The 12,713-nt window shown below is 38.8% G+C and overlaps 1 protein-coding gene and 1 pseudogene across 3 annotated transcripts in view; one reads left to right on the top strand and one right to left on the bottom strand.

Annotated features, from left to right (window-relative positions):
* CTSK (cathepsin K) overlaps positions 1 to 12,713 on the top strand; it is a 29,283-nt gene that overhangs the window by 14,739 nt on the left and 1,831 nt on the right. The window contains exons 7-8 of one of the 3 annotated variants that reach the window (XM_032397149.1): positions 6,431 to 6,621; positions 6,815 to 6,870. In XM_032397149.1, the coding sequence (XP_032253040.1) occupies positions 6,431 to 6,621; positions 6,815 to 6,838 (215 nt within the window). In that variant the 3' untranslated portion in view covers positions 6,839 to 6,870. Of the gene's footprint in view, positions 1 to 6,430; positions 6,622 to 6,814; positions 6,872 to 12,713 lie in introns of those variants that run through there. The other 2 variants (XM_032397147.1, XM_032397148.1) reach the window with 2 other exon arrangements.
* LOC116627375 lies at positions 4,529 to 6,414 on the bottom strand (annotated as a pseudogene).

The raw sequence follows: 12,713 nt of genomic DNA on the forward strand, positions 1-12,713 counted from the left end.
TAGAAATCCCGGAAGTTTTATTCTTTTTACAGTACATACCCTTTTGGCTGAAAGTTCAGGCTCTTCAGCTCTTGGAAAGCCTTTATGAATCATTGACAGGCTTCATAATATTTATAAGCTGAGTTTGTCCAAGGACTTCAGGAACCAGTTCTTTACTTCTGGGTGAAACCTAAGCTTAAAGGCTTGGTTTCCTGAGACTCTTTCTGTATATAGATTTGCAGGGTAAAGATGCTATGCTTTTGCAGATGACAAGATTGAGATATAGAAAATTCTAAGGAATTAACTAAAAAACTATTAGAACTAATAAATGAGCTCAGCAAAATTGCAGGGTACAAGATCAGTAAATTAATTTTATTTCTATACAGTAGCAATGAACAAACTGAAAATGAAATCAAGAAAAAATGCCATTGGAGCGCCTGGGTGGCCCAGTTGGTTAAGCGTCTGCCTTAGGCTTGGGTCATGATCCTGGGGTCCTGGGATTGAGCCCAGCATCAGGCTCTCTGCTCAGTGGGCAGCCTACTTCTCCCTCTGCCTGCCGCTCCCCCTGCTTGTGCACTCTCTCTCTCTCTGTCAAATAAATAAATAAAATCTTAAAAAGAAAAGAAAAATGCCATTTACAATAGCATAAAAAATAAAATACTTAGGAACAAATCTAACTAAAGTGCAAAACTTACACTCTGAAAACTACAAAACACTGGTGAAAGAATTTCAGAAGACCTAAATAAATGGAAAGACATCCCATGTCAGGGGTTGGAAGATAATATCATTAAGACAGCAGTATTCCCCAAATTGATCTATAGATTCAAAACAATCCCTATCAAAATCCCAGCTGGCTTCTCTGTAGAAATTAACAAGCTGACACTAAAATCATACAGACATCCAAGGGACCAAGAATAGCTAAACCAATCTTGAAAAAGAATAAAGTTGGAGGACTCACACTTCCAAATTTCAAAATTTACTACAAACCAACAGTAATCAAGACAGTGTATTACTGTCAAGAAGCTACAAATCAATGGAATAGAATTAGAATATAGAAATAAACTCTTTTATTTATGTTCAATTATGTTTCAATAAGGGTGCCAAGACAATTCAAGGGTGAAAGAATAGTCTTTTCAACAATGGTGCTGGGACAAGTGAATAACCACGTGTAAAAGAAAAAGTTGGAATGCTACCTCACACCATACACAAAATTAATTCAAAATGGTTTAAAAATCTAAGAGCTAAAATTATAAAACTCTTAGAAAAAAATATAGGGCTAAATCTTGGCTCTTGAGACATGACACCACAAGTACAAGCAACAAAAGAAAAAAACAGATAAATAGATTTCATCAACATTAAAAAGTGTGCATCAAACTGTCACTCAAAATAGTGAAAGATAACCCACAGAATGGGAGAAATTTTTGCAAATCAGATATCTAATAATATCCAGAATATATAAAGAATTCCTAGAACTCAACGACAGCAAAACAGCCCAATGTAAAACTGGGCAAAGGACTTAAATAGACATTTCTCAAAAGATACAGAGATGGTCAATAAACACATGAAAATATGCTCATCAGGGGCACCTGGGTGGCTCAGTCGGTTAGGCGTCTGCCTTCGGCTCAGGTCATGATCCCAGGGTCCGGGGATCGAGCCCCGCATCGGGCTCCCTGCTCGGCGGGAAGCCTGCTTCTCCCTCTGCCTCTCTCATTCCCCTGCTTGTGTTCTCTCTTGCTCTCTCTCTGACAAATAAATAAACAAAATCTTTAAAAAAATATATATATATGCTCATCATTAGGGAAGTGCAAATCAAAACCACGAGATGCCATTTCACATGGGGCTATTATGAAACAGAATGGCTATTACGACAGAAAATACTAAGTATGGCAAGCATGTGGAAAAATTGAAACTCTGGAACATTGCTGGTGGGAATGTAAAATGGTGCAACTGCTGTGTAAACAATATGATGGTTCCTCAATTAAACATAGATTTACCATATGATCTAGCAATTCCATTCCAGATATATATCTAAAAGAATTGAAATCAGGGACTCAAACAGATAATGCACACCAGTGTTCTTCACAGCATTACTCACAATAGCCAAAAAGCAGAAACAACTCAAGTCTCCACCAACAGATGAATGGATAAAGAAAATGTGGTATACACATACAATGGAATATTATTCAGCCTTCAAAAAGAATTAAATTATATATACTACATACTACAACATGATAACTAATACATACTATGGCATGGAAGAACACTGAAAACATGATAAGTGAAATAAGCCAGACACAAAAGGACTAACAACTCCACTTATATAAGGCATTTAAAATAGGCAAATTTAGGGACAGAAAGTAGAATAGGCTATAGTTATTTGGAGAGGCTGGGGAGGGGGTAGAATAGTGAGATACGGTTTAATGGGTGCAACATTTCTGTTTGGAATGATGAAAGGGTTCTAAGGGGAGGTCGTGGATTTATGGGGACAAAGAATGTATTGGGGGATGCCTGGGTGGCTCAGTTGGTTAAGTGTCTGACTTGGGCTCAGGTCATGATCTTGGGGTCCTGGGATCAAACCCCACATTGGGCTCCCCACTTAGTGGGGAGTCTGCTTCTCCCTCTCCCTCTTCCTCTGCCCCTCCTCCTGATTGTGCTTTCTCTGTCTCTCAAATAAATAAAATCTTTTTAAAAAAGAATATTTTGGAATTCTCTATTTTCTGCTTAATTTTGCTGTAAATCTAGAACTCTAAAAAAATCATCTATTAAAAAAAAGTTCTAGAAATAGTGGTGTTGGTTACACAACATTGTGAATGTATGTAATGCCACTAAGTTGTATACTTAAAAATTATTAAAATGGTAAATTTTATGTGTATTTTATCACAAATTTTTTTAAAAGAATCAGAGTTCTGGGGACTACTGAAAACTTTATTATCCAGCCATGTGATTTTGCACTAAACATTGCTCAATCACTGTTTGTTATTCCTATCTTCTCTACTTTTCTTAAGGCCTATATTAGCAAATTCTGTCCCTTCATCTTCAAAATATGTGAATCTGGCCACTCCTTTACCTCTACCATGACCCCCCAGTTAAAGTCCCCATCATTTCTCACCTGGGCTTCTGTGGTAGCCCCACTAACCCCCCACTCCCATGTAACACTGCTTTACTGTAGCCCACACTATAGTCTATTCTCTGTACAACAAACCACATCACTTCCCTGTGCAAAGCCCTCCCACTGTACTTTCATTTAAGAAGCTAGGCACTGTTCTGGGAATTTAGCAGTGACAAAAATCCATGACCTCACGGAGCTTATATTTTAGCAAATTTAGAATATAATACAAAATTCTTAAGTGGCTACAAGTATGATCTGGTCTTAGGCTACCTCCCTGACTTCATTTCAGCCCATGGCCCTATGAAGAGTATTTCTCTAAAGAAAATAAGAATTCTGCTGAAAAGGAAATAAGGGGTAAATGGTTGTTGTTAAAAAATGTTCATGTCTAGGGATGCCTGGCTGGCTCAGTCAGAAGAGCATGGAACTCTTGATCTCAGGGTCATGGTTTAAGCCCCACACTGAGGGTTAGAGATTACTTAATAAAATACTTTCTTTTAAATGTTCATGCCTATATAAAAGAGTACTTACCAATGCCCCCTTCCCAGAGAGAAAACCCAGGGCTTTATCTGGTTGTTGTGCTCAGCTATAAGACCAGGATTTTTTGGCTGATACATGTAGTCTTATTCATCAATTTGGAAATGGCCCCTGGAGGCCTGGCAACCTAAAACTTATCTAATATATCTAAAAAATGATGAAGAAGAAACAGGTAACTACAATGAAAAGTCTAACTCTGGGAAGGGAAGAGTCGATGGAAATAGCACACAGCTATCATTATTCTCCAGCATATATTATATCCTTCTAGGCAGGAATATGGAAGATTCTCCCTGGTGGTGGAGTGAGTTTCTTGGCCAGCCAATTGGGAATCTCCAGGTCTGTCGTCTATAAGGATCTTCCTTATTGTCCACCATGACCTCTGGTTCTTCCTGCTAGATGATCTTGCTTGTCCTATTCTTCATGGCTATGCCAGAAGTGGGCATAGGGAAAATGCCCTTTCTGGAGACTACCCAACTTCAGCTGTGGTACAAGCTGGGAGCCTAGACAAGCAACAGACTGTTAGGCTTGGGTTTCTTTGGCAACATAGTTTTCATAAAAGGTTCAATTCCTTCTGCTGGTTATCACAGCCAAAAAAAAATTTTTTCCAGCCAAAGGGATGCAAAGCTTTGACAGGCTAATCTTGACATACACCCATCCCTGGAACTAAGGGTGAAGTTGCTTCTAAAATCTAGGAGTGTGTGTGTTTTGGGGGATGGTCCCCATTTTAAAATCCCCTTCTATTGCCACAAGAAGGGGAAATGGAAGCTAATTGACAAAAATAATTTACACTGTCAGACATCCTTTGGCTCAGGTATTTTCTTTTATTTTAAGACTTTATTTATTTGAGAGAGGATGAGCAGGGGGAGTGACAGAGGGCCACCCAGCAGGGAGCCTGATGCAGGGCTTGATCTGGGGACTCCGGGATCATGACCTGAACCGAAAGCAGACGCTTCACCACTAAAGAGAAGACAGATGCTGTTCACATTTATGACATTTTCATGATACATTCACAAAATAATGTCAGTCTCTGGTAGATATCTATAAACTCTCCCCTTTCCTCTTCTCAGACGACATATTGAAATGCACTTATATCAAAGTGATGTTATTACAGAGATAACCTGAATCTGCTTTAATTCTTAAATATATCACTTGCAAATTGTGGTACTTTATTACTACTAACAAATTTATTGTGACTTACTTTGCAATTGATTGTTAATGCATCAAGTATGTCACACCCATTATACACTTGGAGGAAAGATCTTATCTTTGGCACCCCAAGTGCTCCTTAGTTATGTCTTGTTTTGATCTCTTGGTAAAATTGGGGCACCTGGCTGGCTTAGTCAGTGGAGTGAACGACTCTTGATCTTGGGGTTGTGGGTTTGAGCCCCACATTGGGGGTAGAGATTACTTTAAAAAAAAAAAAAAAAAGATGATCTCTTGGTAAAATTAACCTTCCTTCTTAGAGCAAACATTGCCAGGTGACAGAAAGAAGCAAAGAAGGACCCAGGATAATGGGGGACATCCACTGGGATCAAATATTTCCAGTGAAAAATGCACCAAGCAGATAATCTATACAGAAAGTATTAGAATTAATGTATATTTTTAATTTAGAACATTTCTATTTTTCCCAATGATTCAAGAATGCTGTTTCTTTTTCTTTCTTTCTTTCTTTTTTTTTTTTTTTGGCTGGGTAGAACATACTTTATTGATGGCACATGACAGGGTAGGGCTCCCCAAGCCCCTCCCCTTCTCAGGGGTTCTGGGATGGAAATTGTGTAGAGTTCGGGAGATTCTCAGCATGTTGGGGGATGAGTTGGGGCAAGGACTCCCCAGCTGCTGAGGGCCTCTCTCTCTTGCTCTCACTGGGACTGGTGGTCCAGGGGGCTCTTACTCCTTGGAGGCCATATGAACCATAAGGTCCAACACCCCGTTGCTGTAGCCAAATTCATTGTCATACCAGGAAATGAGCTTGGCAAAGTGGTCTTTGAGAGCAACGCCAGCCCTGGCATCGAAGATGGAAGAATGGGTGTCACTGCTAAAATCGCAGGAGACAATCTCATCCTCAGTGTAGTCCACCATGCCCTTGAGGGGGCCCTCCGATGCCTGTTTCACCGCCTTCTTGATGTCATTGTATTTGGCAGCTTTCTCCAGGCGGCAGGTCAGATCCATGACTGACATGTCGTGGGTGGGGACATGGAAGGCCATGCCAGTGAGCTTCTCATTCAGCTCAGGGATGACCTTGCCTATAGCCTTGGCAACACCAGTAGAAGAAGGGATGCCCTTGGCCATCACAGCACAGCTTCCCAGAGGGGCCATCCACCGTCTTCTGGGTGACAGTGATGGCATGGATTGTGGTCCTGTGTCCCTCCACAATGCCAACTTTGTCATGGATGACCTTGGCCAGTGAGGCCAAGCAGTTGGTGGTGCAGGAGGCACTGCTGACAATCTTGAGAGAGTTGTCATAATTCTCATGGTTCACACCCATCACAAACATGGGGGCATTAAAAGGAGGGGCAGAGATGATGACCCTCTTGGCCCCACCCTTCAAGTGAGCCCCAGCCTTCTCCATGGTGGTGAACACCCCAGTGGACTCTACAATATACTCAGCACAAGCATCACCCCATTTGATGGTGGTGGATCTTGCTCCTGGAAGATGGGAGATGGGCTTTCCATTGATGACAAGTTTCCCATTCTCAGCCTTAACTGTGCTGTTGAATTAGCCAGGGGTAGAGTCATACCAGAATATGTAGACTATGTAGTTGAGGTCAATGAAGAGGTCATTAATGGCAACAATATCCACTTTGCCAGAGTTAAAAGCAGCCCCGGTGAGCAGGTGCCAAATACAGCCAAATCCTCTTACTCTGACCTACACCATTGTGTTTCCGGGAAGGACGCAGCTGGCCCTGCACCAGAGGATGCAGCTGTCTGTCGAATGGAAGAGGAGCAGAGAGCCCTATTTTCATTCCTCAAAGTGTGAACTGGATAATTTTAACATGAAGGTAATTAATTTTCTAGTCTCCTATATTCTATTAAGGGTATTCATCTCATCTTGTGTATTTCTTTGGCAGAAGGGTCAGTAATAAGTGATCTAACTTTGAGAGGGTGTGAGGCTAAAAGAGGGTGACTTTAAAACCTGGAGAAGGCACTAAGCTTCCTTATTCTGCTTTCATTTCCCTTTTCCATATCATTCAGATGCTTATCTGTGATCATCTGTGATAGAAGAAGGGAGGCAGCATTCTAAGATTTAGGTAAGATTTAGAAATGTACTACAGCGGATTTCCTTGTTTTTTTGTTTGTTTTTAATCTCTCTACAGATCATCCTCAACTTATGATGGGGTAACATCCGCATAAACCTATCATAAGTTGAAAATATTGTAGTTGAAAGTGCATTTAATACGTCTAACCTACTGAACACCATAGCTTAGCCTTGCCTACCTTAAACATGCTCAGGACACTCATATCAGCCTACAACTGGGTAACAACATTAACACAAAGCTTATTTTATAATAAAGTGTTGGATATCTAATGAATACTGTACTGAAGGTGAGAAACGAAATGGCTGTGTGGGCACGGGATAGTTACAAGTGCATCGGCTGCTTAGCCTCGTGACCGTGTGGCTGACACACAGCTGCATCTCCCTGCTGCTATCCAGCATCACCAGGGAGTATCGCACCACACATCACTAGCCCAGGAAAAGATCAAAATTCAAAATTTGAAGTAAGGTATCTACTGAATGCATATCGCTTTTGCACCATCATAAAGTTGAAAAATTTTAAGTCATGGACCATCTGTAGCTAAATAAATTTGCAACGGCAAGGGTGCCCCATTTCAAAGGAAGCTACCATACAAAAACCCAATTTACAGCTGTAGAATGTTGCAGGATGATTTTAATTTTATAAAATGCATTAAATGTACACAGGGTGGACAATGTAATGACATGTTCACTCAGTGTATTTAAATACTATATTTTTGGGGGGACGCCTGGGTGGCTCAGTCAGTTAAGCATCTGCCTTTGGCTCAGGTCATGATCCCAGGGTCCTGGGATCGAGCCCCGCATCTGGCTCCCTGCCCAGAGGGAAGCCTGCTTCTCCCTCTCCCACTCCCCCTGCTTGTGCTCTCTCTCTCTCTCAAATAAATAAATAAATAAAATCTTTAAAAAATAATAAATACTATATTTTTTATAGACTTCTATATACCAGCAGAACAAAAGTAGCAGAGAAACCTGAGGCTAAAAGCCTCAGAGAAAGAAAGAAAGAGGGAAAAGAAAAGCCTCAGGAGCCACTGACAAATGAGTATGAATCAGAAATGAAGCTAAAACATGTAGAAGATTGTAATTATGAAAATTAATCCAACAAGTATTTATTAGTTATGGCCTAAACATGTGTTAAGCCACAGAACAATGCAAAGATGAGTAATACAGGATTCTGTATTCTCAAGTTAGCTGGTGAGATAAAATTATCTTGTGTAATAAAAATATAGAGTAAGTTCAAACTGGGTGGTATAATTTGTGTCATAAAAATGTATAGAAAAGAAAGATGAGTGAGATAGTTAGAGAAGGCTTCATGGAAAGGCAGTACTTGAGGTAGGTCTTGCAAGATAGAGAGGTCAAGGAAGGAGAGAGCCATTTGAGAAAGACATGAATGACCACATAATGTGGGAGGCCCACAAGACCAGCTTGACTACAGCAGAGGCTGAGAGTTAAAAATCTGTTCTAGGGGCACCTGGGTGGTTCAGTCGATTAAGGTCTGCCTTTGGGTCAGGTCATGATCCTGGAGTCCCAGGATCTAGCCCCGCATCGGGCTCCCTGCTCAGCAAAACAACAGTTGGAAAAGCACTACTTTTAAAACTGGGTTCAATCCCAGGTTAGCAACCAGTTCTGTCCTCTTCACAGAGGACAAGTTTTATAACCACTCAGAACTTTAATTTCCCCTCTGTAAAATGAGGACAATAATTGTTCCTAATTTATTATGTTGTAAATATTGAATAATAATACATGAAGAGTATAGCACATACATTGGCATATAATTGGCATCCAACAAATGTTAGCTGGGACTGTTATAATAATAAAGTGAATATAAAGTGTAGAGGATGATAAGCATAGATGTTCTGGAAACATGAAGAAAACTAGTTGCTTTAAGTATGAGGTGCATATGTGAGGATAGATGTCTTAGTCTGTTCAGGTTTCTAGAACAAAATACCATAAACTAGGTGGTTTGTAACAACAGAATTTATTCCACACAGTTTTAGAGCCTAAAAAAATTTATAATGTGGGGAATTCTCCAAACATAAGGTTGATCAAAAGATGCTAAATGGCCATAAAAATAAATGAGGACTATATATACTACTGTGGAGTTATTTCAGGATTTAATTGCTAAAGTATAGTTTCCAAAAATTTGAGAATATGACTTGTACAAATATAAAATGAACATGTGTCAATATTTTATTCAAGTCATCAATTGATAAGGGATCAGTAAGATATTAAAACTGGTTCAAATAAGAATTGAAGTGACAGTTATTTACATTCTCTATTCAGTAGAATTTACTAGACAGAATTCATTTGCATTGCTATGTACAGGAATCATCTGCATAGTTTCTCATTTTTTAAAAGATTTTACTTATTCATTTGTCAGAGAGAGAGAAAGGAAAGAGAGCACAAGCAGGGGGAGCGGCAGACAGAGGGAGAAGCAGGCCCCCCGCTGAGCAAGTTGCCTGACGCCGGACTCGATCTTGGGTCCTAGGATCATGACCTGAGCCGAAGGCAGACACTTAACCGACTGAGTCACGCAGGCATCCCTAGTTATTAATTTTTTACAACCTAACTCTCCTTACAGAGTTGTAAAATAGCCTAGTCAATATAAAGTCCATCAAAGTTGTGCACTCATAAAATCAGATAATCCTGCCTCCTGCCCTCAGGGTCTACTAGACAATGTCCAGACTCTTTTGCCTATTTCTAAGTACTGAAAAATTTTCTTAATACAATGTTAAGTGGAAAAAACCAAGGTGGAGAAAAATATGTATATTATATTACCTTTCATTTAAGAAAGGAGGGATACTAATACATTTGCATATTTTCTTATTTTTTAAAATGGGAAGATAAACCATAAATTGTTTAAATGGGTACCTATTATCAAGGGAGGAAGGGAATCGTGTAGAGAGGACAGAACTACAAGCTAGACTTCTTTGAATACAGCTCATTTTGCTGATTTGGCTTTGGATCCACATATATGTTTTACATAATTATAAAACAAAATTACATAAATTTAAAAAAGTGTCTCTAAAAATCAGAAGTAAAATGAGGGGCGCCTGGGTGGCTCAGTCGTTTAAGCATCTGACTCTTGATTTTGGCTCAGGTCTTGATCTCAGGGTTGAGAGATGGAGCCCCACATCAGGCTCTGCGCTGGGCATGCAGCCTGCTTGAGATTCTCTCTCTCCCTCTCCCACTGCCCCTCTCTCCCTTCCCCCGTGCATGCACTCTCTGTCTCTCTGTCTCTCTCTCTCAAAAGAAGAAAAAATCAGAAGTAAAATGAAACAAATGAACTGAACTGGGTATATAGGTGGTGGCATGACCACACAGGGAGCTATTCCAGGTGACTTACGTCCTTAGCTGAATATGGCCTGAGCGGCGGGGGAAATCTGTCCCCCTCTAAAATCTTAAAATTATTCTCAGTAATAATCTTATTGGTGGTAGGCTTGGTATTGTTATTATGGAATATTAATTGGATAAATTAAATGAGTATTTATGTTGATATTTTAAAGAACTGAAATTTTCAGCATGTTTGAAAGAGATACAGATGAAAGATTAGTGAAATTAGGTAAAAACTCCATAGCCTTGAATTTGAATTTGAAGTATCAGTGTGAGCTTGGGATTTATTTAATCTATATAATAATTATATATAATATACATAATAATTGTATAATACGTGATATATTATACAATTACATAGAAATAAAATTCCCTAGCTCTGTCTATTGAAAGCTTAGAAACAATGGTCGATCTGGTTCAGTGACATTCCTGGTGCCTAGATTATGTATTCAAACATCACTTCCACTAAAAGGAACCAGATCCTCTTGGAGAAATGGCTGATTCCAGGTCTAGGGCAGAAATTGTTCAAAATAAGCCTACAATGGCTTGTCATACTAGAAAGAAAAGAACCTATATTAAAGAGTACGAATTCATGCCAAATATTGAGACTCAGGAACTCAGGAGCCAATCTGAATAAGTTTCCACTGCCCAAAGATGAGATAATATGAGTATCAATAAAGATAAAACTGTAATGGATCAAAATACATCAAATATGGTTAAATCCATGAATTTATAATGACACAAAAGTAGCTCAGTGTTTTGTAATGTATGGATCTGATTTGGATCTCAATTCAAACAAGCTATTTTTAGAAATGTATTAAGACAGGAGAATGTGAATACTGACATGTTTGATGGCATTAAGAAATTATTGTTTAATTTATTTCAGATGTGATAATGATATTGTAGTTACATTTGTTTAAGAATCTTTATCTTTTAGAGATACACAGTGGACTATTTATATAAGGAATAATCTGATGTCTAGGATTTACTTCAAAATAATCTGGATAGTGTGAGTGTAAATAAAACAACATTGCTTATGTATCGATAACTTGAAGCAGGATAATGGTTTTATGGAGGCTCATTTCACTTTTATCTCTACTTGTATATATGTGTAAAATATGTAAAAAAGATTCTTTTAAAGCTAAATGACTACAGGGCGCCTGGGTGGCTCAGTCGGTTAAGCGGCTGCCTTCGGCTCAGGTCATGATCCCAGGGTCCTGGGATCGAGTCCCGCATCGGGCTCCCTGCTCTGCGGGGAGCCTGCTTCTCCCTCTCCATCTGCCTGCTTCTCTGCCTACTTGGGCTCTCTCTCTCTATCTCTCTGTCAAATAAATAAATAAAATCTTTAAAAAAAAAAAAAAAAAAAAGCTAAATGACTACAAACCTGAAAATGTCTACTACAGAATAGAAGATTCAACATTATGACATTGAGTCTCCCCAAATTTATATACATATGTATGTAATTACATATATAGCAATTCAATTATATACATAGCAATTCAATATAAATATAAATATAGCAATTCAAATAAAAACTGTCAGAATTTTTCAGAAAACTTGATAAACTGATTTTAAAAATTCATATGATGAAGTTAACATGCACAAAATGCTAAGACAACTTTGAAAAAGAAAAACATAAGAGTCGCAGGGGTGACTTGTCCTACTAAACATCAAGAGATATAAAAAGCTGTTTTAATTAAAACCGTGTGGTATTGAAAGAGCAATAGAAAAAAGCAGATCAGTGAGCTCAGAAACTGACCTATGTATATATGAGAATTTGGTATATGATAGAGGTTTCCCAACACAATGGGAACAAAACTTCGCATCATAAACAAAAACTAAATTCCAGATGAAATAAAGACCTAAAAGCAATGACTATTAGAAAAAAATATATAATACTCTAAAACTATGAGAATTAGGTGAGTGTATGTTTTTTACATTGGAATGAAAAACATTTTCTTTTTTTTTTTTTAAGATCTTATTTATTTATTTGACAGAGAGAGGCACAGCGAGAGAGGGAACACAAGCAGGGGGAGTGGGAGAGGGAGAAGCAGGCCTCCCGCTGAGCAGGGAGCCCGATGCGGGGGCCCATGCAGGGCTGGATCCCAGAACCCTGGGATCATGACCTGAGCCAAAGGCAGATGCTTATTGACTGAGCCACCCAGGCACCCCTGAAAAACATTTTCTTAAACCAAAAAAAGCATGTATCATAAGGTAAAAGTGAATAAATTTTTCTACATCAACATTGTGAAATTTCATATAGAAAAAATCAATATAAGCTAGACACCTGTGAAAGACTGAGAGAAGATATTTTTAGTATATAGAACTGTCGAAGATTAGTAGCCAGAATATATGTATATATAAAAAGCAACTACAAAACACTAAGAAAAAGCAACAATACAATAGAAAAACGAAAACATATGAACAGACATTTCACAGAAAACTCCAATGGTCCATAATGTGTGAAAAGATGCTCCACCTCATTAGTAATTAGGAATACACAAATTA

Source organism: Phoca vitulina, unplaced genomic scaffold, assembly GCF_004348235.1.
Source record: "Phoca vitulina isolate PV1807 unplaced genomic scaffold, GSC_HSeal_1.0 scaffold96, whole genome shotgun sequence".
NCBI lineage: Eukaryota > Metazoa > Chordata > Mammalia > Carnivora > Phocidae > Phoca > Phoca vitulina.